At 47.9% G+C, this 25,796-nt stretch overlaps 1 protein-coding gene across 6 annotated transcripts in view; it reads left to right on the forward strand.

Moving 5' to 3' along the window:
* Window positions 1-25,796, forward strand: part of PI4KA (phosphatidylinositol 4-kinase alpha) — a 94,908-nt gene that overhangs the window by 13,790 nt on the left and 55,322 nt on the right. For 5 of the 6 annotated variants that reach the window (XR_003792747.1, XR_003792748.1, XR_003792749.1 and 2 more), the window contains exons 2-11: window positions 8,563-8,679; window positions 11,543-11,636; window positions 14,188-14,276; window positions 16,582-16,654; window positions 17,190-17,449; window positions 17,927-17,993; window positions 20,559-20,707; window positions 22,236-22,301; window positions 24,338-24,434; window positions 25,522-25,713. Coding sequence is in view for 2 of the 6 variants with exons in the window: in XM_029217532.1 (XP_029073365.1) it covers window positions 8,563-8,679; window positions 11,543-11,636; window positions 14,188-14,276; window positions 16,582-16,654; window positions 17,190-17,449; window positions 17,927-17,993; window positions 20,559-20,707; window positions 22,236-22,301; window positions 24,338-24,434; window positions 25,522-25,713 (1,204 nt within the window). In the remaining 4 variants the exon portion in view is untranslated. The remainder of the gene's footprint in view (window positions 1-8,562; window positions 8,680-11,542; window positions 11,637-14,187; window positions 14,277-16,581; window positions 16,655-17,189; window positions 17,450-17,926; window positions 17,994-20,558; window positions 20,708-22,235; window positions 22,302-24,337; window positions 24,435-25,521; window positions 25,714-25,796) is intronic. The other variant, XM_029217553.1, reaches the window with a different exon arrangement.

A 25,796-nucleotide genomic window follows, 5' to 3' on the forward strand; every position in this document is an offset into this window, starting at 1 on the left:
TTTTACTTCTATGTTATAAACTCCACAATACATTATTATAATTTATTTAAATAATCATAAAATATGCATATTCATATATACAGTATTTTCATTTCTCTTCATTTCTTTATGTAGATGTTTACACTTTATTTTTTTTTTTTGGAGGGGGGGACACACCATGAGGCATGTGGGATCTTAGTTACCCAGCCAGGGATTGAAGCCACACCCCCTGCAGTGGAAATGTGAAGTCTTAACTACTGGACCACCTGGGAAGTCCCCCTTACTTTATTAGTTCTAACATTTCTTATAGTACAGGTCTGCAAGTGTGATTAATTCTCTCAGCTTTGTCCTATTTGAAAAAGTTTTTTTCCAGCTTCATTTCTGCTGACTATAGAATTCTAGGGTGGCAGCTGTTTTTATTTTAGCACTGGTCTATATATCTGTCCTTACCCTAGCAACTGTCTTGATTACTGTCACTTTGTAGTAGGTTTTGAAATTGGGACGAGTGAGTCCCCAAACTTTGCTCTTCCTTTTCAAGATAGCCTTGTCTGTTGTGGGTCCCTTGAATTTCCCTGTGAATTTTAGGATCAGCTTATCAATTTCTCTAAAGAAGTCACCTGGGGTTATAATAGGGATTGTGTTGAATCTGTAGGTCAATTCGGAGTATAATTACCATCTTAATATTAATATCATCCATGATCATGGGATATCTTTCCATTTATTTAGGTCTTTACTTTCAGTGAGGTTTTGTAGTTTCTAGAATGTAAGTTTTGCACTTCCTTTGTTAAATTTATGCCTAAGTATTTTGTTCTTTTGATGTATTGTAAATGGAATTAATTCACGACGTAAAAGTCACCATGGAATAATTTCTTAATATCATCTTCAGTCTGTTCATTGGTACTGTATAGAAATGCTGTTGATTTTTTCCCCCATTTCCTTTATTGTGGTAAAATACATATAATTTAAAATTTGCCATCTTAATCACTTTTAAGTGTACAGATCAGTGATATTAAATACATTCATAGGGACTTCCCTGGTGGCGCAGTGGTTAAGAATCCACCTGCCAGTGCAGGGGACATGGGTTCGATCCCTGCTCTGGGAAGATCCCACATGCCATGGAGCAACTAAGCCCCTGTGCCACAACTACTGAGCCTGTGTGCCACAACTACTGAAGCTCGCATGCCTAGAGCCCATGCTCGCAATAAGAGAAGCCACTGCAGTGAGAAGCCCGCACATCACAATGAAGAGTAGCCCCTGCTCGCCGCAACTAGAGAAAGCCCACGCACAGCAACAAAGACTCAATGCAGCCATAAATAAATAAATTTATTTTAAAATAAATAAATACATTTGTAGTGTTTTACTACAATCACCATCCATCTCTAGAACTCTTTTCATCTTGTAAAACTGAAAGTCTGATTACAGTTGATTTTTCTATATTGATCTTGTATCCTGCAACTTTGCTGAACTTATTTATTAGGTCTAATTTTTTTTTAGTGGATTCTTTAGATCAGCGGTCCCCAACTTTTTGGCATCAGGAACCAGTTTCTTGGAAGACAATTTTTCCACAGACTGGTGTGGGGGAAGGGTATGGTTTCCGGATGATTCAAGTGCATTGTTTATTGTGCATTTTATTTCTATTATTATTACATTGTAATATATAGTGAAATAATTATACAACTCACCATAATGCAGAATCAGTGGGAGCCCTGAGCTTGTTTTCACTTGCCACTCACTGATAGGGTCTTGATATGAATCTGCGAGCAGTTGATTTATTATGGTCTCTGTGCAGTCAAATCTCTCTGCTAATGATAATCTGTATTTGCAGCTGCTCCCCAGCACTAGCATCACTGCCTCAGCTCCACCTCAGATCATCAGGCATTAGATTCTCATAAGGAGCATGCAAGCTAGATCCCTCGCATGTGCAGATCACAGTGGGGTTTGCGCTCCTGTGAGAATCTAATGCCGCCACTGATCTGATAGGAGGCGGTGCTCAGGTGGTAATGCAAGTGATGGGGAGCGGCTGTGAATACAGATGAAGCTTTGCTTGCTCCCCTGCCACTCACCTGCTGCTGTGCCATCCGGTTCTGAACTGGCCATGGACTGGTACTTCTCCATGGCCTGGGGATGGGTTACCTCTCCTTTAGCTCATGTCATCTGCAAATAGAGATAGTTTTTCTTTCCAATCTGGATGGCTTTTATTTCATTCTCTTGTCTAATTGCCCTGACGAGACCCTCCAGCACAACACTGGGTAGAAGTGTTGAGAGTGAACATCCTTATCTTGTTCCTGATCTTGGGGGGGGTAAGCTTTCCATCTTTTACTATGTAAAATGTTGGCTGTGGGTTTTTCATAGATAATCTTTGTCAGGTTGAGGAAGTTCCTAGTTTGTTGAGTGTTTGCTTTTTTCTTTTTTTGGCCACACCGGGAGCATACAGGATCTTAGTTCCCCAACCGAGGATCGAACCCATGCCCCCTGCCATGGAAGTGTGGAGTGTTAACCACTGGACCACCAGGGAAGTCCCTGTTGAGTGTTTTTATCATGAAGGATGTTGAATTTTTTCACATGCTTTTTCTGCATCTATTGCAGAGCTGGTTTTTAAACTTTGTTAGGGCAGGTCTGAGATAGCTTTTGCGACAGGGGTAGTTTAGCCCCACTGCTGAGGTGTGCCCCTTCGAGTTCTCCACTGAATGCTTTGCGGGCTTTTCGCTCTGGCTGGGAGTAACTGAGACTCCTCTCAGCTCTGTGAGAACCCAGGAACCATTCATCTCACAGTTCCTTGGTTGTTTTTTGCCCAACATTGTGGAGTATTACCCTATCCTGGTCTGTCTTAGTATATTCATCAAAGACTCAGGGGAACTCTTGCAGATTTGTGGAGCTTTTTTTCTGTTGAGCTCTCTCTTCTCCAGAATTCCCAGCTGCTTTTAGACTTCCAGTACTCCCATTTCTGTCTCCTCAGCTTAGTGAGACCAGCATGATATGCTTGGGATGCCCTTCCCTGTTTTGTGATCCAGGATACATCTGGCAGAAAATCAGGGCAGCTGTAGGGCTCACCTTGTTTCCTCTCCCCTAAGCTTTTCAGTCCTGTGCTGCTTTTCCAGTGTACGAAACCAGTTGTTTCATGTATTTGTCCATTTTTCTGTTGTTTTTTGGCAGGAAGGTAAATCCAGATCCTGCTGTTCTCTCATCGCTGCAGGTGGAAGTTCTTGGCTCACCGGATTTTATTGCTAGAGCAGACATTGCAAAAATCTATCTGTTCATCCTTTTATACCTGGGAAAGCTGAGGCTTGAGGGACATGATTTGTCAGTTTGCCAAAATTGGCATAGTTTTAAGACACAAGCATCATGTCACAATCACCTTTGTCTATCATGCTCGCTGAGTCACTTAGAAAATGTTGACTTATGTTCACTGTTCTCTAAGGGGGCAGGGCGTAGGAGAATGAGAATTAAAAAACAGATTTAACAACAACAAAATACTACTAATACTTAAAGCATAATCTTCAGTTCTCAGGGACTTTTGTTTCTCCAGGAAGAGTATTCCCAGAGGTTTCAGATAACAAAAGTTGCATACTTAAAAGTTTAATTGGCCAGCTTGTAACGCTATTATTGTAGCTTTATTTTGACCTACATACCTGACCTACACCCACTCTCATGTTGAGTTCTTATCTGTGGTGTTCTGCCCACTCATCCAGACTTGTGAGGGCATCTTACTTTCTCTAACTTGGTTCGGCATTTCCTTACTTTGGCAGTAAATTCACCTCAAGGCATCTCTCTTAACAAGCCTTGGGTTAAAGTACTGTCAGGGCTTCTCAAAGTCTAAGGAAGTTACCTCTGTTGCCTCCTGTGGTCTGTTCCTTACTGGCCTCCTCAGAGTGGCGTGCAGAGCCAACCCCTCTGGATCCTTTTCGTAAATGGGAGCAACCCCAGCCGTCTCTTTCAGATTTTGAGCTTAGTGACCTTTTATAATGACAGGCTCTCCCCCCCCCACCCCAAAGAAACCAAATTACTTGTTAATTTGTTGTAAACTTCTGAAGAAAATTATTCAATGTTATTTTTTCATTTTTTATTCATTATAACGTTGAAGCTTTATTCTGCATTAGAACTTTGACCTCTCTGTGCCTCACTTTTGTAAGCCGTAGAATGGGGATAGTTAATGGGGCTGTGGTGGGCACGTGACCAGGGGGACACAGTCCCGTCTGCAGGGGACGGAAGGTAAGTACACAGGGGCTCCAAGGTAAGACATGAGAAGGGCAGGCATCCCAGCCCAGGGTTCTTGGTGGGCTCCTCAGAGGTGTGAGGGGATAGACCTGATGTCCAGAGCAGCTTGACAAGCAGGAGAGGGGGAGCTGCGTCTTAGAACGATGGGAGGGTTTTGTGGGGAGACGAGGCAGGTTGAGAAATGTTGCAGACAGTGGAGACCCTGGAAGCGGCCTGGCAGAGGTCCAGGCTGGGTGTCGGTATGTGGGAGGACCTCCCTTGCCAGGCTGCACATGTGCATGGAGTTTGTGTTGGAGTTGGGGGCCAGTGGGGGTGCATGAGCGGGGGGACAGAAGTCAGAGGGTCTAGGGAAGTGCCTGCTGCCTGAGATCATACTTAACCCGTCACGGCCAAGTTGCCCAACCTGTGAAGCAGGATGGCACACGATCTCCTGAAAGTGGACGCTTGGCAGCCGAGGCCGCGCCCTCCCCCGGCCTCTGCCAGGGACCCTGCCTGTGATTGGGGGTCGTCAGTGGGCCTCGGGCCTGGGGCCCAGTGTCCTCTCGGTGTGGGGGTTGGGCCTGTGTGTGCTGCGTGTTTCCTTAGAGAAATTTTACCAAGGAAAGCTCAATGTCACAATCCAGTATTTCCGTGATTTTTTTTGCTAATGAAGTAATTTAATCAATTTGGTTTTCGTTTACACAGAGCTGTGGAGCATTTTCAAGGCTGCTTTGTGAGATTGAGCTTGACGTGCCTGGGCCTCCTGTCCCAGGTGGCACCGGCCTGGGTCCCCACCCAGCCATCCCTCTCTCTGCAGCCACGTGCCTGCGTCAGGGCCAGATAGCTGCATCGCCTGCTTTTTAAAAACCTTCCTACGTAGATTGAGACTCTTGGGGAAATTATAGTTAAGTAGCAGTTGTTTTGCTGATGTTAAGATGTTAGAATTAAAGAAGTTGTAGTAGGACTGTTGTATGTAGAAAACATCTTCTTCGTTTAGTTGACCTAGATTTTCTTCCGGTTTTATGTTACTTCTTTGTTCTTGGATTACCCAGATTCTATCCATTGAAATATTATACACTCTTCTCTTATTTTCTGAGCTCTAAGAGTATAAGTATTATTGTCCTTTTAGAAATAAGATTTGCATTAGTGGCAAAATTGTTCCTACTATTAAAAATTTTTTTTTCTGATTCTGCAGTTAACAGTATTCCTTACAGAAAATACAGAAAAGAGTAAAGAAGGAAATAAATATTGCCTGTAACCTGATTAATTTTTATATCTTTCTTGATAGGCAGTCCAGGTTTTGAGTTTTGTTTACAGTTCTGTGACCAACTGTATAAGTTTCTTATTGCGGTGGGCATTCCAAATGCCCACAACCTTAGTGGCTTAGAACAGTGCAAATTTATTGTTTTATAGTTGTTTAGAAGTCTCACTGGGCTAAAATCAAATAAGAGGACTTGTCAGCACCATTTGTCACACTTAGTTCGTGCTAACTACCTGGTAGCTGGAGTGATGGACTGTGTTAGCTGATTGGCTTCATCCTCCCACCTTTATGACAGGAGGTGGTTTTGCAACTTGGAGTCTGAAGCCCATGGAAGTTAGGCTCCTGTCCTCCCCAGAGATGGGGAGATGGGTACTGTCTCCCTCGATGTGTACATTCCAAAGAGATGGCTCCCCAGGTCCTCGAGAAAGACATTCCTAAGTCATAAAGCTTGCAAAGTGCCAATCTAGTCTTCAAAAGAATTTATGCACCGTTCCAAGAAATGAGGAAATCCTTCCTTTGGCAAGTTTTCTAGTGTGAGTTCTCAAAGAAAGAGAAGGAGAGGGACAGCTCTTCCCTTACTTTCAACCGGGAGAATTAACGCCTCTTACATGACCTCATCTCTGGTCCTCACCCGGGTTGTCTTTCCCCCTCTGGAACGAGGGCAGGGCCTGGTCCGAGGTTCACGGGCGGCACCTCCCGCAAGTAGTGCCCAGTGAACAGTGAGTGAATGGGTTATAGGCGTCCTGCTTCCATCGACCCTCATAGGAGCCATTTGAAGGCCGTTACTGTTGCACAGTGGTGTGGACTATGCCCACCACTTGCCGTGGAGCGAGTCCTGAGCCCAGGTGAGGGCTCTGCCTCCGTACCTGGCCCCACGGGGACGCTGTATAGACGGGAAGCTGAGGCTCGACGTGTCGCCTGGTGACTCTGGGTCTAACTCCAAAGTCCAAATGTATTTCACTTCCACAGAAAAATACAGCATGATCCTTACCCTGCCTCCCCAAAAGCCTCCAAGGACAGAGGACAGGACTGAGAGCACGAGCATATAAAATCTTAGGCTTGTCTTTGTTGACATGTGGGACTGTTGAAGGGTCATCTTTTCTGTACAGTTACAGCTTTTCCATATTTAGTAATGAGGTTGGGCCAGTCCTGTCACGTTTCTGAGTCTCACTTTGTCCTCCAGCCTTGGGGTCCTCTCCCCAGGCCTGTGTTGCCCGGGGTGGGGCCTGTGGGAGGGCTTCCACAGGCCTCGGGTCAGTGGCGGCTCAAGGGTCAGCTCTGGATCTCAATGGCTCCTTCTCATATAATCCACCTTGTGGTGGATTTCTTATTTGCAGGCGTGTTTCTTTAGAGACTTGACTGTCTGTTATGTGAGTGTGAGTCTCTGCAACGATCGCTTTACCGTGCTTGGTCTGCAGCTCCTTCGTGTTTTATTTCCCCTGATCATGAAGCATGTTCTCCCAGTGACGAGGGGGAAGTTCGACTTCCATTCCTCGCTTGCCCGTTGCTGTGTGCTCTTTTGCCTAAGCATTTAATCACACAAGCATGGATTCCCCCTCATGTGTATATATTTTTATTTTAACCTACTGGATGTTTTTTCTGATTACACAAGAAATATTTTCCTTTAGAACATATTTTGGCAAATATAAAAAAGCATGAAGAAGAAATGTCTCACCTCTGGTCATCCTATCTGTCAAAACTATTAACACTTTGAATATATATATGTATATATACACACACACATATATATATACACACACATATATATATACACACACACATATATACACGTATACAAATATGTATATCTTGGGCCACGCTTCATGGCTTGCGGGATCTTAGTTCCCCGACCAGGGATTGAACCCGGGCCACGACAGTGAAAGTGCTGAGTCCTAACCACTGGACCGCCAGGGAACTCCCTGATGTATTTTCTTCCAGCATTTTTTCTGTATGTAATTCAGATCATTCCTTTTGTGAGCTTATAGAACATTTAGAACATTGTTCTGTGTCACTGCTTAGTCATAGAAAAATGCCATTTTTAACGTCTAACATTAGGTTAAACTTTACAAAAGCATTGTTTTTGTAGGTCAAAAATGGTTGAATATCAGCAGTTAGGGTTTAACCTAATATTTGATCAAGTGGTTCATCATGATTATTTTCCTAATGTTAAATATTTAGATTGTTTCAGAGTTTCAATTAGTATACACAACACTGGGGTGAAAGTATTTTGCATAATCTTTGCCAGTTTCAGTTTCTCCTCTTGTATTTGCCCTTTTAAAATCTGAAGGGAACAACAGCAAATTACTTTCTATAAAAAATTACAGTGGTAATTGCCTGATGCATTTTCAGGGCAAATGGCAATCACTGGCTTCCATTTCCTTTGCTGTTAGAACATCCCACCAGACCACGTGAATGTCAGTGAGTGACTTCTCATTGGGTCCATGGGACAGCAAGTTTAGGGCCTCCTGGTGTATCTTAAAGCTCTGTTCAGAGCTTGCTCTGGCAGAGATTTTCAAGATTGGCATCACCTGATTTCCTTTTCATAATAAATCCTGATTTTTAGTTCTTTTATGACAGACACTTACTGTTGGTTTGTTCTGACGATAATCCTAGTGTTTCTATTTATTCAGGAAATTGCTGACTGCCTGCCTGCTGCCCTCTGCCTGCCACCATGCCATGTCCAGTAACAATATATATTGTTTATTGAGCACGTACTGTGTGCCCCGCACAGTTCTGAGTGCTTTACACACATTTAATGTTTAAAGAGCCCTAAGGGGAGGCCTTGTGACTATAGGTAGCTTACCTGTATGTTTTCATAACCTGCTCACGGGCACCACTGGGAGGTGGGGACCCTGGGCTGCCCTGACACCGAAGGGCAGACGTTAGCCATGGTGCTTCACCACCTCCGTGGACACAGCCTTTCAGCTCTTGATCCAGGTTCCTTGGAGGGGTGTGTATACCATCATTTCAGAGGCTGGAGGTGTCCTTTTTAATGACCTTTTGATTGGAAAAAAATGACTTATTTGTTGTATATATTCACTGGGCTTTTTGGTACTGGTTTATCTGAGTGTGGGTTTATATATTTTTAAGCTATGGGCTTTTTTTGTTTGTTTGGTCTCATTTTCTAGGTCCAGAAGCTGCTATGTATGTGCCCAGTCGATTTCCATGGCATCTTCCAGTTGGATGAAAGGCGGAGAGACGCGGTGATTGCATTGGGCATTTTTCTCATTGAATCTGATCTACAGGTAGGACTTGGGTAAATTAAAAGTGTTTCTGCATGCAAAAGAGGGTGCAATTAGGGTTTAAGTTTGTGCCTACTTTATACTCCTAAATCAGGCCGAGAGGAGCGCTCACGAACCTACCTGGTGTAAGTGGTCAGCTGAGGGCGAGTGATGGGGAGGGAGCAGAACTGGTGGGAATGAGACCTCTATGGACACGTCCTCAGGAAGGTGCGGTTTTTGTTTTCGACAGAATGTTAGAGTGCTTTGTGAAGTAATCATGTACCCTCCAGAGTAGACTTGATTTTAAACCTCAGGCAAAACGCTCGGGAGCTAGACTCAGAGTAACCACTTCTTTTCCTTCCAAAAAGACAGTGTTCTTTGAGATAATTGTGACATAACAGTCTTTTTCAAAACTATGGTAGATATAAATTGCTTTAGAGTACATGTTAATGTGCCTTTTAAAGGTGATTTACAAACCATTGTTGTCACTACAACAGAAAGTGGCCATTTTTTAGTATTTACCAAGGCTAATTGAAGCAAATGCTCAGTCACTGGATACAGAATCTTTTATCTGTTTATTTTTATCATTGCCAAAAATCATTTTTTAAAATTCCAAGTTTAATCATCCTATGTTAAAAATATAAAGATGTCAGCTATTTGAATTTTTATTCATCTAAAAAAGTTAGCTTGCATGTCCTGGAAATTTTACTTCAATAAGAATTAATATTTTTGACAGAGTATTTATACATTTGAAAAAAAATAAGCATTTTAATTTTAGAGAAGTATTTCAAAAATTAAATAGGTTACCTGATCAAGGCCACACGAAAAACCAAGATTAGATGCATAAGCTGCATTTTAATTCTTCTTCTTCCTATTTATTTACAAATGTGAAAATAAATACAATCATTTTCTATTTGCCAGGTCCTATTTAAATTTAAATATAAAAATAAAGGGAGGAAAATAAATTTTCAAAAAAAGAAACCTGTATAAGAAACTACTGCTATTTGAATGAGTATTACTTGAAACTATCTTTGGCAAACACATCACTTGCTGGATTTACCTGTGAGCCCCTAATACCTGTATTGGGTTTTTTCAGATGGCAGGGAAGAGACGAGTACAAGTTACTTTTGGTGTGGTTTGGGTTCCAGGTCAGTGGTTGGCAGGGGTGGCAGCAGCTGTCCCATGGGGCTCACAGTTGGCCTGAGCTTCCCAGGAAGCTGGAGGCCTCACGAACACCAAGAGAGGAGCCCGGTGTCTGCTGGCCCCTGCGCCTAGGGACCAGCTTTCTCGTGATCCACCTGGAGTTTGTGTTCCTTTCCTCCATCCCTGGTGGGCGCTGGCACTGGCCTCCTTTGTGCCCAGTTAGTGGGCTGCCCTGGCGGCAGCCGTGGCCAGAGTAGCAGTGGTGCTGACACCACTGCAGGGTGTGTGGGGAAGAGCCCGGGCCTCTTCCTCTCTGCAGGGCTTTGGTGTGCGGCCCCTTTGGGGTCTTGTGTGTGTTAGTACACCAGTTCCCTGGGCAATTGTTGTACAGGAAAAATGGTTTTGTTTTCACTAAAGAAAGTTCTCTATTTATTTTGGTTACCTGCTGTGGCATAAAAATTACCCTAAAGTTGGTGGCTTAATTACCCCAAAGTTAGTTGGTTTTGTTTGGCAGAGGTTTTTGCTCATGAATCTGCAATTTAGCCAGTGCTCAGAAGAGCCCAGTCTCTGCTCCATTTGGTGTCATCTGGGGTGGCTCAAAGGCTGGCCCTGGAGTCACCTGAAGGCCCCTTCCCCACATGTGTGGGGTTGATCCTGGCCGCTGGCTGGACCTTCTCTGGGGCTCTTGGCCAGGGCCCCTCCATGTGCATGGCCTCCCTGTGTGGCCTGGGCTGTGTCACTTTGTCACAGCATAGTGTCTGGGTTGCAAGAGTGCATGTCCTGAGAAAGAGCCGGGGGAAGTGGCTCTGCCATCTCTGAGCGAGCCTGGGAAGTCAGGCTTGTTCATTCTACTCATGCAGCTATCCCTCGGCATCTTCGGGGGGTTGGCTCCGGGACCCCTTGCAGGTACCACAGTCCAAGGATGCTCCAGTCTTCCATATAAAATGGTGTAGTACTGTCGGCTCTTTGTATCCACGGACGTGGAACCCTTGGATACGGAGGTCTGACTGTACACTAGAAGCAAGTCACCAAGGCAGCTCTGTTTTCAGGGGACGCAAATTTGACTCTGCCTTTTGGTGAAAGGAGTGTGGCAGAATTTGCAACCATGTATTCAAAGCCACATGTTTTTTCAGCGTTTCAGAACATCAGATAGTGTCCCCTTCTCTGGAGCACACTTGTCCTTCACGGGGGCAGCCGCATGTAGGGAGACAGCCAGGAGAGCTAGTGGTGGAAGGTTATGAACTCTATGCTGATTGGCTAGTTTGGAAACTAGATGAAAGTAATTTTTCCATTGGCTAACGTTGGCTATAAAGTCTAATGCTCAATTTGAGAGGAGCAAAAGGAAACGTGAAGCCGAAAATTTATGAAAGGAAGGGAAGAGCACAAGGGCCGTGAACAACAGAAAGAAGCATCACCAAGTTTGTAAGCTGCTCTCCAGTCTGGAGGATGTGGTCCTGAGGTTTGGGTTTGGGGACTTTAAACACCTGGCAGGAGGCAGTTCTGAGTGTGTGCACACGTGTCTTCTTCTGGAGGCCAGAGCCAGGCTGGACCCTGAGCAGCAGAGGGCAGGTGTTGGCCGTAGGGACGCTGCCCGCCATGTGCAGCAGGAAGGGTGCGACGCTGTGCAAACGCCCTTCTCTGAGATGATCAGGATGTGGATGTGCCTTGTTTTGGGCTCAGCCTGTGCTAAAAAGCTACCAATTGTGTACTTAATTAAATGTAATTTTTTTTTTTTTTTTTTTAGCACAAAGATTCTGTGGTTCCTTACCTTCTTCGACTTCTTAAAGGTCTTCCGAAAGTGTATTGGGTAGAAGAAAGCACAGCTCGGAAAGGCAGAGGTAGTTTTGCTTAAAGTTTCCCTGAATGCGAGGAAGCATCTGTGTGTTTCCCGTCTGTGAGGATTGAATGTTTAATCACACTAACGCGGCAGTTAGGATGCTTCTAGCTGGTTCCACTCCTGTGCCTGCAGCACTAGCGCTTTCTCACGTTGCCCAGAGCCCTGGGCGGGATGAGCGGAGCTGAGCAGGACCACGGGGACCCTCAGGAACCTTTGCTCATGTCCCATTGGCTGCCCTGGGTCCCCTGCTGTCCCTGAGCTGGTCTGTTGCCTCAGATGGAGAGGCTCACCCTGCAGTGAGGTCAGTTCTCCAGATGGCCTGGTGGCTGCACAGAAAGGAGGGCTGAGATGGGAGTTTGGGACTCAACCACTATGTCCACTGTCAGTAGTTTTATGGCTTTGTCGATGTTGCTAAGTTTCCACTGAACTTTGCATCTTTGCAAATGGAATAAATTCATGTGTATTTCTTTTTAACTTGTATTTGATACTGATCTCTCTTTAAGGTCAAAGAGAAAGTTAGATAATCTTTTCTCTCTTCCCCTCCACTGCCCTCCCCTCCCTTCCTCCCTCCCTCCTTGCCTTCTTCCTCCTGTCCCTCCCGAAGTATTTACATAGGTCCCCTACATGCCAGGCATTGTGCTAAACGCTTATAACACTCATGATCTTGTAAACGGATTTCCCAAGATTCCAAAATCAGCTTGGAAGATCTCCAACATTTCAGAGTTCATGACCCATGAGACTGAAGTTTCCTTGTAATCTCTCTCTCTGAGTCCAAGGCCCCCACCTTCAGATCTAGCGGGAGGTTGGTGCCTGCAAAGAACGCCCTTGTCCTTTCTGTTGGTGGCATGGCCTGAATTTGTCAGGTGGGCTCAGTCTGCTGGAGACTGTGCTGTCCTCATGAACATCCGCTTGTGCCTGCCCGTGTTCCTCTTGCCCTTTGAGTTTTCAGCATTTCTGGTGACTTACTGTACCTAAAGCTGACAGACCCCAAATTATTCAGGTGTCCTGGAATTTGAAAGACTACAGATTAAATAGAGCATTGCTGAAAAGTGAAACATCTGTGTCTACCATTGTTATCTAATTTGGGGAGAAGTAGAATACTAGAAAGTGTTGATCCTATTTTATTTCAAAACAAATATCACTTCTGTATACTTGGACTCATTCGAATGAGTTTTTTAGCATTATTTAAACATTGTTAGAGACTTTCCTGGTGGCGCAGTGGTTAAATATCTGCTTGCTAATGCAGGGGACACAGGTTCAAGCCCTGGTCCGGGAAGGTCCCACATGTTGCGGAGCAGCTGGGCCCGTGCACCACAACTACTGAGCCTGCGCTCTAGAGCCCGCGAGCCAGAACTACTGAAGCCTGCGTGCCTAGAGCCCGTGCTCCGCAACAAGAGAAACCACCACAGTGAGAAGCCCACACACCACAACAAAGAGTAGCCCCCGCTCACCGCAAGTAGAGAAAGCCCACACGCAGCAATGAAGACCCAACGCAGCCAAAAATAAATAAATAAAAAATAGATAAATTTATTAAAAAAAAACATTGGTAGAGATATATAAATTTCCAATTATTGGGTAATATTTCAGTCTCCTAGTTTCTATTAAGGCAATATCACTTTTGCTTTGATAAACCCCATAGCAGTAGTTCTTAAAGGGCCATCCCTGGGCCAGCAGCATCAGCACCCTGGGAACTTGTCAGAAGGGAGATTCTCAGACCCCACATTGGAGCTACTGAGTTAGGAACTCTGGGCCTGGGAGTCAGGCAGACTGAGTTTCAACAAGCCCTCCTGGTGGTTCCGGCCACGCTCAAGCTTGAGAAGGACCTAGAGCTGCATTTAAGAATCACGTGTGTGGAAGTAGACACGCAGTGGTCGTCTGCTCTGTGTGTGTGTGTCTTTGAGTCAGTGCTCAACGTTCAAAATTGGTTAAATGTTTAATAGTGATTGGACCTCCTCGGCAGCAGGTCTAAACTTCCCAAAGTGCAGAAGTGGTGCTTCACTTGTGGTCTTTTGGGTGTAGTGCTCCCTTGACCTTGAGGCTCTGCTCCTGAGAATCTCCGTACTGGCAGGCTCAGTCAGGGAAGGGCTTAAAAACCTACAAGGAATAGAGCACATCTCTGGGTGCTCTTCTGAGGATTTTCTCCACCTGTCAGAAGGAAAAAGGAAAAAAAAACATCAATTCAGTTAAGTGATAGTAATTGGTGTTTGACAGTTAGCCTCCATGGAACATCTCCCATAGTCTTACCAAGATTGATTTCCCAATTTTATTTAGGTTGGGAATAAAACATGGAATCTGTCATGTTGAGAGGCTCTAATCTCAGACTATAAATTGGCTCAGCAAACATTTCAATTTCTTGAACCAAAACATTTTATTACAAGGAAGGCAGGGGTGTTTCTCAGCGAACACCTTGGGCCCATATCTGTTCTCTGGAGGCTCATCCTGACGAGGGCGGCCTCCACTGTAAGCAGGTCCTTGGCAGCCGTGTGAGAGGGAACAGCCAGATGGGGTGGCCGGTCAGTGTGATGATCCGATTCCTGTCTTTCTGCCTCCAGGCACCCTCCCAGTGGCCGAGAGCTTCAGCTTCTGCTTGGTCACTTTGCTGTCTGACGTGGCTTATAGGGACCCTTCCCTCAGGGATGAGGTAAGTGTGTGGTGACTCGGTGTGTGTTTCTGTAAGATCTGAGAGTCCCAAAGTGATGACAGGGCAAAAAAAAAAAAGTGATTGGATTGTTTATGTTGATTTATTTCATACTGTTAGTCACACACATGAGAAATGTTAAATCCTGCTTGCAGTGCTTAGTCCCCTGCTGACCTCCCGAGTCTTATCTCGTTCAGCTTTTCCAATTGCCCTGTGAGGTGGCCAGCAAAAGGTCACGCGTCCTCCTGCCTCAATGCTGGGGACTGACGTTCATAGGAGAAGATTTTCTGGAAAGCTGGAGCCGTTCCTTCAAGTGCTCCAGTTTTTTTAGTTTTAGTTTATTTTGTTGGAAATGTTACTTAAATGTATTTCATATTTCTCTCCTTTTATTTATTTATTTATATTTGGCTGCATTGGGTCTTCGTTGCTGCGAGAGGGCTTTCTCTAGTTGTAGCGAGCGGGGGCTACTCTTCATTGTGGTGCATGGGCTTTTCATTATGGTGGCTTCTCTTGTTTCGGAGTATGGGCTCTAGGTGCATGGGCTTCAGTAGTTGCAGCACACGGGCTCAGTAGTTGTGGCTTGTGGACTCTAGAGCGCAGGCTTAGTAGTTGTGGCACACAGGCCTAGTAGCTCCACAGCATGTGAGATCTTCCCGGACCAAGGCTCAAACCTGTGTCTCCTGCCTTGGCAGGAGGATTCTTTGTTTTTTTTGTTTTGTTTTGTTTTGTTTTTTTTTTAGAAGGAAGGTTTTCTTTGTTTTATTTTATTTTTTGCGGTATGCGGGCCTCTCACTGTGGTGGCCTCTCCCGTTGCGGAGCACAGGCTCCGGACGCGCAGGCTCAGCGGCCACGGCTCACGGGCCCAGCTGCTCCGCGGCATGTGGGATCTTCCTGGACTGGGCACGAACCCGTGTCCCCTGCATCGGCAGGCGGACTCTCAACCACTGTGCCACCAGGGAAGCCCTGGCAGGCGGATTCTTAACCACTGCACCACCAGGGAAGCCCCCCTGTATCTTTTTTAATTTTTAAAATCTCTTTCCTTACTATCACACTGTAAGTTCTGTGTCCCTATTTCTGCCATTATGTTGGTCTCCACCCTTCTTTCTTAGTTTAGGTTCTTTATTTACTTGTGGGTTGGCTAAAGAGGTAACTAGATACGTTAGAATCACATATTATTTAAAAAGCTAACAGGGCTTTTCTATCAGCAACACCTATTGAAATAGGTCACCACAGAAGATGGTGGCATAACTTTAATACGTGAAATGGACGAAACATTGCTTTCCAGGTCCTCACTGTTCCGCATCATTTGACACTAGCAAAACGTGAGCAGTTTGGTGATGAACAAGTCACCTCAGACCAACTTCATTTTTCTGCCTGGATTCCCCAAGACTGGAAGCAGGGGAAGTGAGAGGGACTCGGTCTGGGTGCTCTTGATCAGGGCCTGGACCACACCTCTCCTGACATCCTGGGTCAGCAGTGTAGCGGAGGGCAGGGTTTGCAGAGCCACCTGAAGGACCACCCCAGGGGCACCTGGCAGGAGTCTCTGGTCGCCTGCCCCCTGCGGTGGAAGCTGAACAGCTAGGACCAGCCAGGACCGGGGATGAAAATCCTGAAAGCAAGTCAGTCTCGTCTGTAGATGATTCGGATGCCAAGCTGGGAATCGAGGACCCTCGCAGTGAACTGAAGCTTATGCCCTGAGCTTTTGTGGGGCTCAGTGACGGGCAAAAAAATACCAGCCCTGCGGGTGGAGGGGCACAGCTTGAGGCAGCATGTGTGAGAGACACTTAAGGATTTCATTTCTCTGTGAGTTCATGGAGCCAGCAGTGTGAAGGGCTGCTGGAAAGCCAGTGTCATGTCCACAGACGTCTGGGGTCCGTGCTGAGTCTGGTGATTACTCAGGGAGATCCCCAGCATCGCTGGAATAGTAGTGTGTTTTGTCTGAACGCTGCAGTTGGAGATGGTTTCTTACTCACTGAGCTATAGTGGAGTCAGGCAGGCCATCAGCAAGCACTTGAATCATAAGGAACGGATGGAAAGAACCAGGGGTGTTGAGCTGTGAAGAGAGATTGGGGGCCTGTCGCCTGTTTCCAGAGTTAGGAGGCCTGTGGACCAGCCAGAGAGGGAGGGTTCTGTCCACAGAAGGTCTGTTGCCTGACCCCTCTGCAGAGCTTCCGTGCAGGGGGTTATGGATCAGGAATGAGGTTGGACAAGAGAATGTCTAAAGCTCCCTCTAGTTCTGAATTAATTTTGTGATATTTATCTGATTTTGTTTATAAGTTCGTGTGTTATGTTTCCTTGGCTATTCCAGATTTTAGAGGCGCTTTTGCAGGTTTTGCATGTCCTTTTGGGAATGTGCCAGGCCTTGGAGATTCAAGAGAAAGGTATGTTTTTCTTTTTATTGTTTGTGATTGTCCATCCCCTTGCTTTTCCCAGTCTTCAGATTTTCTGTTCTTTGCAACCAGTGTATCTGGTGGACGTGACCTTTGCTGCATGTTAGCTGAGAGCCCACGTGGGGTCATGAGCACAGGTCTGCTGCCTGAATGCTGGGCCACTTCCCCCTCTGGGGCTCGGTTTCTTCACCTGTAACATGTCTGAAGGTCATTTTTCCTCTGGTGTGAGGCTACCAATCTGCTCCCAGAAGGACTAAATGCACTGATTAAGTCCCGTAAGGGAGCCTGCTCAGGTGACGTGGCTGAGGGACTGATTTGGAGGTGCTGTGCGTGGTTAAGACCTCCCACCCACAGGCCGTGTCTGCAGCCGTGGTTGAGGATGGATGGAAAATACTGCTGGTCAGTGCCTGGGCTTGGGCCTGTTGCCATGGCTAGTTCTGGCCCTTGGACTTGCTAGTGGGGGGCCCTGAGATGGGTGGTCCCAGGTCCCCAGGTGGTGCTGCCACGGCTTCCCTCTGCCTTCCAGAATACCTCTGCAAGTATGCGGTCCCGTGCCTCATAGGAATCTCCCGTGCATTTGGGCGTTACAGCAACACGGAAGAGTCCCTCCTGTCCAGGCTCTTCCCCAGAGTCCCTCCTCATTCCCTCCACGTCCCCGAGGAGCTGGAAGGTGTACGGAGGCGGTCCTTCAATGACTTTCGCTCCATCCTCCCCAGCAACCTGCTGGCGGTGTGTCAAGAGGGCACCCTGAAGAGAAAGGCCAGCAGCGTGTCCAGCATCTCGCAGGTGAGGCCATGCGCCCAGACGGACAGGGGACGGGGGCTTGTTAGGTGCCCACTTGCGTGTAGTTTGAGGGAACTTGGGGAACGTGAAGGGTTCTCATTAGAGTTCTCTTTAATACAAAGGTTGCCTTGTCCTTTTTAAGATTTATAAGTGAGTCATCTCCTGGGAGGTGAAGTGTTTGGGCACCAGCTCTTTTCTGAGTGCAAGACAGTTGGTGCCTGTAGAGAATATGTAATTGACTCATGGAGAAAGACAGGGACACGAAACACTGACAATAGTCTGGCTCAGTCATCAGGTGTAGAATATATGGCTAGACACAAGAATTTAGAATTACAGTAGAGAACCTGTAGCCAGGGTGGGCTTCAGCGAGGAGGTGGGGCTGAACCAGGGCTCTGGCCAGCAGAGGGAGCCTTGTCTGAGACAGATCTGACTGAGGTCTGACTGGCCTTTCTTATCTGTGCGTGTGGTTGTGTGTTTCAGGTCAGCCCTGAACGAGGGGTGCCCCCTCCCAGCTCCCCTGGAGGATCCACCTTTCACTACTTTGAAGGTGGGCTTCGCCTTTCTGCTGACCGAGCCCCCAGGCACTGCTGTTGTGCATCTTGAGTGTCAAGCTTTTAGAAAGCATTTATTTTCTATTTTTGATTAAACTTCTTAAACTTGAATCTAAAAATATTTCAAACATAGAGAAAAGTGCAGACAATAATATACAGGACCCCAAATGCCTGCCATCTGAATCTTAGTACATTAACCTGTGAAAGCACTGCTTTTCAGGTGGAAATACTAGCGGTGGGTCCTTCACTTGTTTCTTGTTGTTTAAGGTCATTAAGTGCGTGGATAATATTAAAGAACATAGTAATGAGACTGCATGTAATCCCTTACGTTTAATGAGTAATACTTTCTGTAGAGCTTTGCTGTTCACAAAGGACTTTCAGGTAATTTACTGAATTTGATTCGTGTGACAGCTCTGTGCAGTGTCAGACACTTGTTACAATAGCCTTCACCTTCTCCTCGAAGGAAGTAAGATGCAGATTGTGGGGAGGAAGTGGGGAAACAAGACCTCCACGCCTCATGGCACCATCCGTTCCATTATCAGTGACACCCCTGCATAAATCCCAAATCTTACACCTGTGGTTCCTGCAGCTCTGCCTTTTGCCTCCTTTTGTGTCCACCACGCGCTGGGTCAGCCACGCAGGATGTCATCCTCATGTCGTGTGTGTCCGGGTCACAGACTTCTTGCCTTCTCTTATGACTATCATTATTTTTTACAATAAACTGGTATGTCCTTAAGGTGAACGACATGATGGTTTGATATACATAAATGTGGTGAGGTGGTTACTGCAGTCAAGCCATTAACTATACATCTCACATAGTCACCATTGTGTGTGTGCGTGTGTGGTTAGAGCACCTCCTCTCTCAGCGCATTTCTAGCATCCAGCACGGTGTAATTAGCTCTCTGGACTCAGCCCGCATAACTGTCATCTCCCCATTTCCCCACCTCCCGCCCCGGTCACCACACTCTCTGCTCCCATGTCTTTGAGTTTAGATTCCACATATAAGTGAGATTGTGCAGTTTTTTTCTTTCTGTAACTGGCTTACTTCACTCAGCATAATGCCCTCCAGGAATATTATTCAGCCTTAGGAAAGGAGATCCTGCCATTTGTGACAATGTGGATGAACCTGGATGTGATGCTGAGTGAGATAAGCCGGTCACACGGGTGCATATATAATGGAAAACACATGGAGCATGTGTGTTCATGCACACTGTACATATACATGTTTTATGTAGTTTTCACACACATTTCATGCGCGCACACACACACCCTTCCCACCTTCTTCCCACCTGTTCCCTTTAATTTGGCCTCACCCCACCCCCCGTCCGGCCCCCTCTGTGGCTTCACCGTGTTGGCCTCCAGCGTCTCAGCTCCTCTCAGTATTGTTGCCCCCGCTCTGTTGTAAGCTGCCTCCTGCTGTCATGGCTCTTAACCTGTAAAAAGGTGTCATTCTTTTTTTGTTGTTGTTCTTACATGTCTGGGTGGAAAATATTAGGACATGATTCTACCTAAGCTTTGACCTGAAACACCCCAGTGAGAGGCAACCCTCCCCAAGGATTTGCAATCCAGCTTTTACTTCTTTTTTTAATTGAAATATAGTTGATTTATAATGTTGTATTAGTTTCTGATATATAGCACAGTGATTCAGTTATACATATTATATTCTTTTTCAGATTCTTTTCCATTATGGTTTATTACAGGATATTGACTGTAGTTCCCTGTGTTATTCAGTAGGACCTTGTTGTTTACCTATTTTATATAGAGTAATTTGTATCTGCTGCTCCCAGATTCCTAATTTATCCCTCCCCCACCCCCTTTCCCCTTTAGTAACTGTAAGCTTGTTTTCTATGTCTGTGAGTCTGTTTCTGTTTTGTGAATAAGTTCATTTGTGTCATGTTTTTTAGATTCCACATATAAGTGGTATCATAACGATATTTGTCTTTCTCTGTCTGACTTACTTCACTTAGTAACTTAGTATGATGATCTGTAGGTCCATCCATGTTGCTGCAAATGGCATTATTTCATTCTTTTTTATGGCTAAGTAGTATTCCGTTGTATATATACGTACCACATCTTTTTTTTTTTTTTTTTTTTTGCGGTACGCGGGCCTCTCACTGTTGTGGCCTCTACTGTTGCGGAGCACAGGCTCCAGACGTGCAGGCTCAGCGGCCATGGCTCACGGGCCCAGCCGCTCCGCGGCATCTTCCTGGACCAGGGCACGAACCTGTGTCCCCTGCATCGGCAGGTGGGCTCTCAACCACTGCGCCACCAGGGAAGCCCCCACGTCTTCTTTATCCATTCATGTGTCAATGGACATTTAGGTTGTTTCCATGTCTTAGCTATTGTGTATAGTGCTGCTGTGAACGTTGGGGTGCATGTATCTTTTGTATTAGAATTTTCTCTGGATATATGCCCAGGAGTGGGATTGCTGAATCATATCAGCCTTTACTTCACATGGAATTTGAGTGTAAACAAAAGCAAAATCGATACCGTTGTTGGTTCTTGAGGGAGTATCTGGGTCTCATACTCCCACGACTGACTTTCTGGTTTTGCCCCGTCAGCCTCTTACTTGCCTGATGGGAGTGCCCTGGAGCCCGACTACTACTTCTCCACCATCAGCTCCAGCTTCTCCGTTTCTCCTCTTTTCAATGGCATCACTTACAAGGAGTTCAGTATTCCCCTGGAGATGCTCCGGGAACTCGTAAACCTGGTAAGCATAGCCTTGATGGATAGATGGACCACGGGTATATCAACCAGTGGAATTGCTAGTTGTGTCAACCTATATTTCACAGCACAGCTTGGTAGTCACAGTTTTCAGATTAAAGAGGGAAGGAGGGACACATCCTCGGAGTTGCTGTGCAGCATGTTCTCATTTGTCCCTGCAGCCGCCACGTGGGGCGCGGCCATGCGTCCCCTTGTTAGAGGTGAGGAAGTTGGTGTCAAGTACCTTAAGGGCTAAGGGCAGGGCCCAGGCTCAGGCTGTGGTCCGACCCCAAGCCCACCTGCTCTTGCACTTGACCCAGCTCAGGGGCTGCTCTGTTTGGAGTAATACAGAGCTAATGTTTCCTGTCTGGGGACCTCTGTGTAACCTTTGCAGTCGCATCAGAGATGCCATTGTCTGAGTCCTGGAGTGGCTGGGCCTGTGACCCACCCCTGAAGTTGCCATGCTTGTACCGGGGTGCTGCATGGTGGGTTTGGGTGGGCCAGGACAGACGCCAAAGACAGGGCTTTCTGCTTTGGAACGAATGAGAGAGAAGAAGAAGGTCAGGGTGAGGCGGGGGCCAGGGACGTGGCGCTTGCCTGTGAGGAGTGTGAACAGAAATGGCCCAGAGGTGGTGGCTATGGGTGGAGAAGTAAGAAGATGACCCAGTGTCGGCGGGCAGGGTGGAGCCAGGGTGAGCTGCTCAGTAGCCGGCTGGCCTGAGACCCCCCAGCCGGCCACGCTGTCAGTGTCCCGACGGGACAGCAGCTCTTTAGGGTCGTGTCAAGAGATTCCAGTTGAAGGCTGGATGTCTTGGGTCGTTCAGGGGAATTTGTTTTTCCGTTTTTTTTAACTTTCAAGGTTAGGTTTTCTTCTAAACCATTTTTAAATTTCTTCTGGCATGTCGTTTATCATTATCCATATGTTTTAAAAATAACCTTAAATCACTGTAATGTGGAGGCAGTTTTCTCAGGCGGTTCTCGGTCGGCAGAACAGTTCTTCCTGTCCTGAGCACTGGTACAGAGTGGGGCCGGGGTGGGGGTGGCCAGTGCTCCTGTGAGGAATTCGCAGTGTGTGCTGCAGCGCCCGGAAGAGCCAGCGCCCTGGCCCGGGGAGGGGGCATCGTTGGCGCCTGGGGACCAGCTGTGACGGGGGTCTACCACGTCCGGGAGGGGCCTCGGCGGGGGGGGGGATATCAGTCTTGCCTGGAGTCTCAGTGCTTTTGCTTCCTGGAAATGGAAACCTCATGTACCCAGATTTGAGGGATTTGGTTCCTCTTCTGTTTTTATTTCATTCCCATCTATGGTAAGAAAGAAGTTCTAGGTGATGGCAGGATTAGGGACATTTGTGTGTGTATTGGAGCCTTGGGGCTCCAGTGATGTGCTCATTGTTGGCCTCTTATTTCCATCCATTTTTCACTGTGAGCTTGTGATATGGTTTCATACGTCAGCACGATTTGTTCTTCAGTGGAATGAGCTGGCACTCCTGTCTCCCCCTATGTGTGCCAGGTGCTCACGAGGTCTCGTTTCCCTTGCAGGTGAAGAAGATTGTTGAGGAGCCTGTTCTCAAGTCCCTGGATGCAGTCGTAGCCAGCGTGATGGAGGTACGTCCCTTTGAGGGCATCACGCTGAGATCACCTACCGGGCACACCTGTGTGGGGGGAGTGGGGAGGGTTTGCAGTGGGTGGGGTGGGGCCACTGGAGTGAGGGAGAGGCTCGCCCTGAGACTTCTGCGTACGTTCCAGTGACGACAGCACACCTGACGCCCAAGGGCTTGCCCTGTGCCTGGCTCCTTTAGATGTGTCCCCTACCGGTGCCCTGTCCTGGCCCCTGAGCAGTGGTCAGGGTCTCTACTTCACAGGTGAAAGCAGAGGTTCGGGGAGGACTAGCTGGTGCCCGCGTCCCATGGTCAGCATGGGAGCTGGATTGCGGCCTGGGCCCCAACTCTGCTCCATTGTGGTCCTTGCTCCCACGGTGCCTGCAGAGCCACTGCCAGGGCTCGGTACACACCCCTCATCAGTCCAGGCACTGCAGGCCCTGGCTTGTGAGTGTGAGGGGTGTGTACTCAGGCATCTTCTGTCCTTAGCATGTTTGGAACCAAGGCCCACAGCTTTATTCATAAAATCATTAAATGTCGCTGCTGGGAGGCCTCAAAGTCCCTGGGAACATTTGGGTCAGCCCCCTTTTGTCAGGGTCCAGAGAGATCACCGATTTCCAGGCTGATGACTGCTGTGGCCATGTGCTGGGCTCAGATTCCTTGTTAAGCCTGGCATTCTTTCTCTCATCCGATTATAAGACATGCAGCGCCTGGCACCACCAGGCTCAGTTATGAAGCAGGAAGGGTACCACCAGGGACCTCCCTATGCTGCAGACCACAGCTCCTGCCCTTCACGCGCTCCACCCCGCTGTCTGCGGGCATTAGGTGTGTGGCTGGTCCGCAGCCCTCCTGCCCATGGGCCTGAACTCTCACTGTGCTTGCTCTCAGAGGTGTCCTGGTGTCCTTTGTCAGTGTGGGGTCGTGTGACCCTGGGCAAACCAGGAGGCCAGGGCTGGAGCTGGGCTGGCAGGCACAGCAGCCAGACGTGTTGGGCCCGAGTGCCGTCCGTGGTGAAGAGCTGGCTTGGGTCCTGAGGGGAGAGGAATGCCAGGAACATGGGGCTTTGGGGCCCTTTTCCCCGCAGAACAGAGCAGTTTCACATATTTTGTTTCATAATTTGGACTTTAGTGTAAATGTCCATTTGAAGAATTGGTTTTGTGGCTAAAAAAAAGCTCGAACCCGAGTCACTGCAGGATAATCCTCCTCCTCATCCACCTTCACTGGCAGTGACCGTGCTTATTATGTGCCAGATGTGACTCCCTCTCCTTGAACCCACGGCACACCCACTCTCAGCTGGGAAGACAGAGGCTGGCAGGGCCTTCATCACACAGCTCTGGGGCCCTGGGGCCGGGCTGCACCGCCCGGGTTCCTCCCTCCTGGCTCTGGGGTGGGACCCCTGCTCACCTTAACCTCAGCCAGTGTCACATCTGCCCTGCAGGGAGTCATGAGGACTGTGCCTGTAGGGCCATTTGCGCAGCGCCCTCTGATGGCACCGGTGCCCATGGGACACGGCCTCCACTAGCCTCGCCCCGCAGGCCCCTTCCCGCTGTGGATTTGCCTCCGCATCTGCCTTCCCCGCGCTTACCTGTGTCAGAACTTTTGTAAATCGTGCCTTTCCATTGCACTAGACTGAGGGTGCAGAAAAATTAACAGCATCTTACTCAACTCACTAGACCTCGGATGAATTTTTTTCCCCAGAAGAAAACTAGCGTCACGTTTTAGATGAGATTGCTAAAGAAAATTTAAAGTGAATTTTAGTTACAAAACGTAGGCCGAATCCGAAGGTGCCCCAGCTGTCGTGTCTATGACTGATGGGGACAGGGTGCAATGTGGTCTTGTGGCCCTGTGGCTCCTGCACCCCCACTCTCCTTGTTCAAAGATGCCTGGAGAGGGTGAGCCCTCAGTGAGAGGAGGTGGTCCATCCTCCAGGGGCCCGGGGCTGCTCCCCGCAGGCATCTCTGGGCAGTGTGAGCGTAGGAGGGAGGAGGGAGTCACTGCAGTGACCGGCGGTGCCAGTCACGCGTCCCATGCCTCTACCCGCAGGCCAACCCCAGCGCCGACCTCTACTACAGCGTGTTCAGCGACCCCCTCTATGTGGCCACATTCAAGATGCTACGGGACACTCTGTACTACATGAAAGGTGAGGGTGGGGTCCTGCCTTTGTGCCAGGGCCGCTTCACAGCATCTGCAAGGAACGTGGACACGTTCCTGGGAGAAGCAGGCGATGAGGGACATGCATGTGTCGTCCTGCCCCCGGTGCTGCCAGCAGCGCAGCCTCTTTGGTGGGTGTGTCTCCTCGGCTGATGTCTGACACGGACGTGTGGGGTCGTCCTGATCCCCTGGTCAGGCATACAGTCTAATGTGTCTGCCTTACATGTTTCAAAACATTAAAAAAATGAGAAAACGAGGCAGTCATGATCTTACAACTCAGAATAATTTGTCAGTAGCGGAGCTCACACACGGAGTTAGCAGTTCCTTCCAGGCTCTCTTGTGTGTTTTAAACACAGTTTTCCTAGGCTCTTCCCTTAAGTTGCTGAATGTGCTTCATAAACAAAAGCTTTGATGACCACATGGTGTCCTGTGGGTGTCCCATAATCTCCTTAGCTGTTTTCCTGATCTGATTCCAAGCACTGCTGGGGCCTGAGCCTGGTTGGGGCCACCATGAGGGCTAGGTTCCCGAAAAGCGGCAGGTGCTGGCTGCTCGGCCTGACCCCGGAGCCTGTGGCCTCCCCTAGCCAGTCTGCTGCTGGCTTTCTCGGCCAGTCTGCCCTCTGCCTGTGCCGTCTCTCGGGTCTCCTGCACTGTCCAGGCCCGAGGACGAGAGCTGGGAGAGGCTGCAGACTGGGTGCCTTCATGTGCAGGGGGTCCTCCTCGGGCTGCATCCAGCTTTCCCACATCTGATAACTGACGCCCTTTTTAGAAAGTATCACAGGAGTACTTTTCGTTAATCAGACCAGTTCTGGTGATGGCACTCCCCAGGTTGTGTCTCGTGTTCAGGTTTGAGTGTATTGACAGCTTAAAACAAAGCATGGCTCGCATTTCGCTGGGAGGTGACCATTCTGAGTGTCAGGTAGCATGTGTGCAGGGCTGGCGTGCATGCCCGTCCTGGCTCGCCCCAGCCGGCCTTCCTGGAAGCATGGTAGCCAGCAGCAGCTCCCTCTCCCTGGGTGTCTGTCGCAAGGGAAAGACCACGGCTGCTCAATCTGTGCCCGCTCTCCCTCCTGCAGACCTGCCCACCTCCTTTGTGAAGGAGGTCCATGACTTCGTGCTGGAGCAGTTCAACACCAGCCAGGGGGAGCTCCAGAAGATCCTGCATGACATGGACCGCACCCACAGCGAGCTGAGCCCCCTGAAGCTGCGCTGCCAGGCCAGTGCCGCCTGCGTGGACCTCATGGTGTGGGCTGTGAAGGACGAGCAGGGTGGGTTCCCCGTGCCACTGCCTGGCGTGTCCTCCGCTTATGAGGAGAGGAGGGGGCTCAGGGCAGAAGATGGTGCTGGTCCA

The sequence above is a fragment of the Monodon monoceros genome, unplaced genomic scaffold (genome assembly GCF_005190385.1).
Source record: "Monodon monoceros isolate NGI ecotype Baffin Bay Population unplaced genomic scaffold, NGI_Narwhal_1 Super_Scaffold_1, whole genome shotgun sequence".
Classification (NCBI taxonomy): Eukaryota; Metazoa; Chordata; class Mammalia; order Artiodactyla; family Monodontidae; genus Monodon; species Monodon monoceros.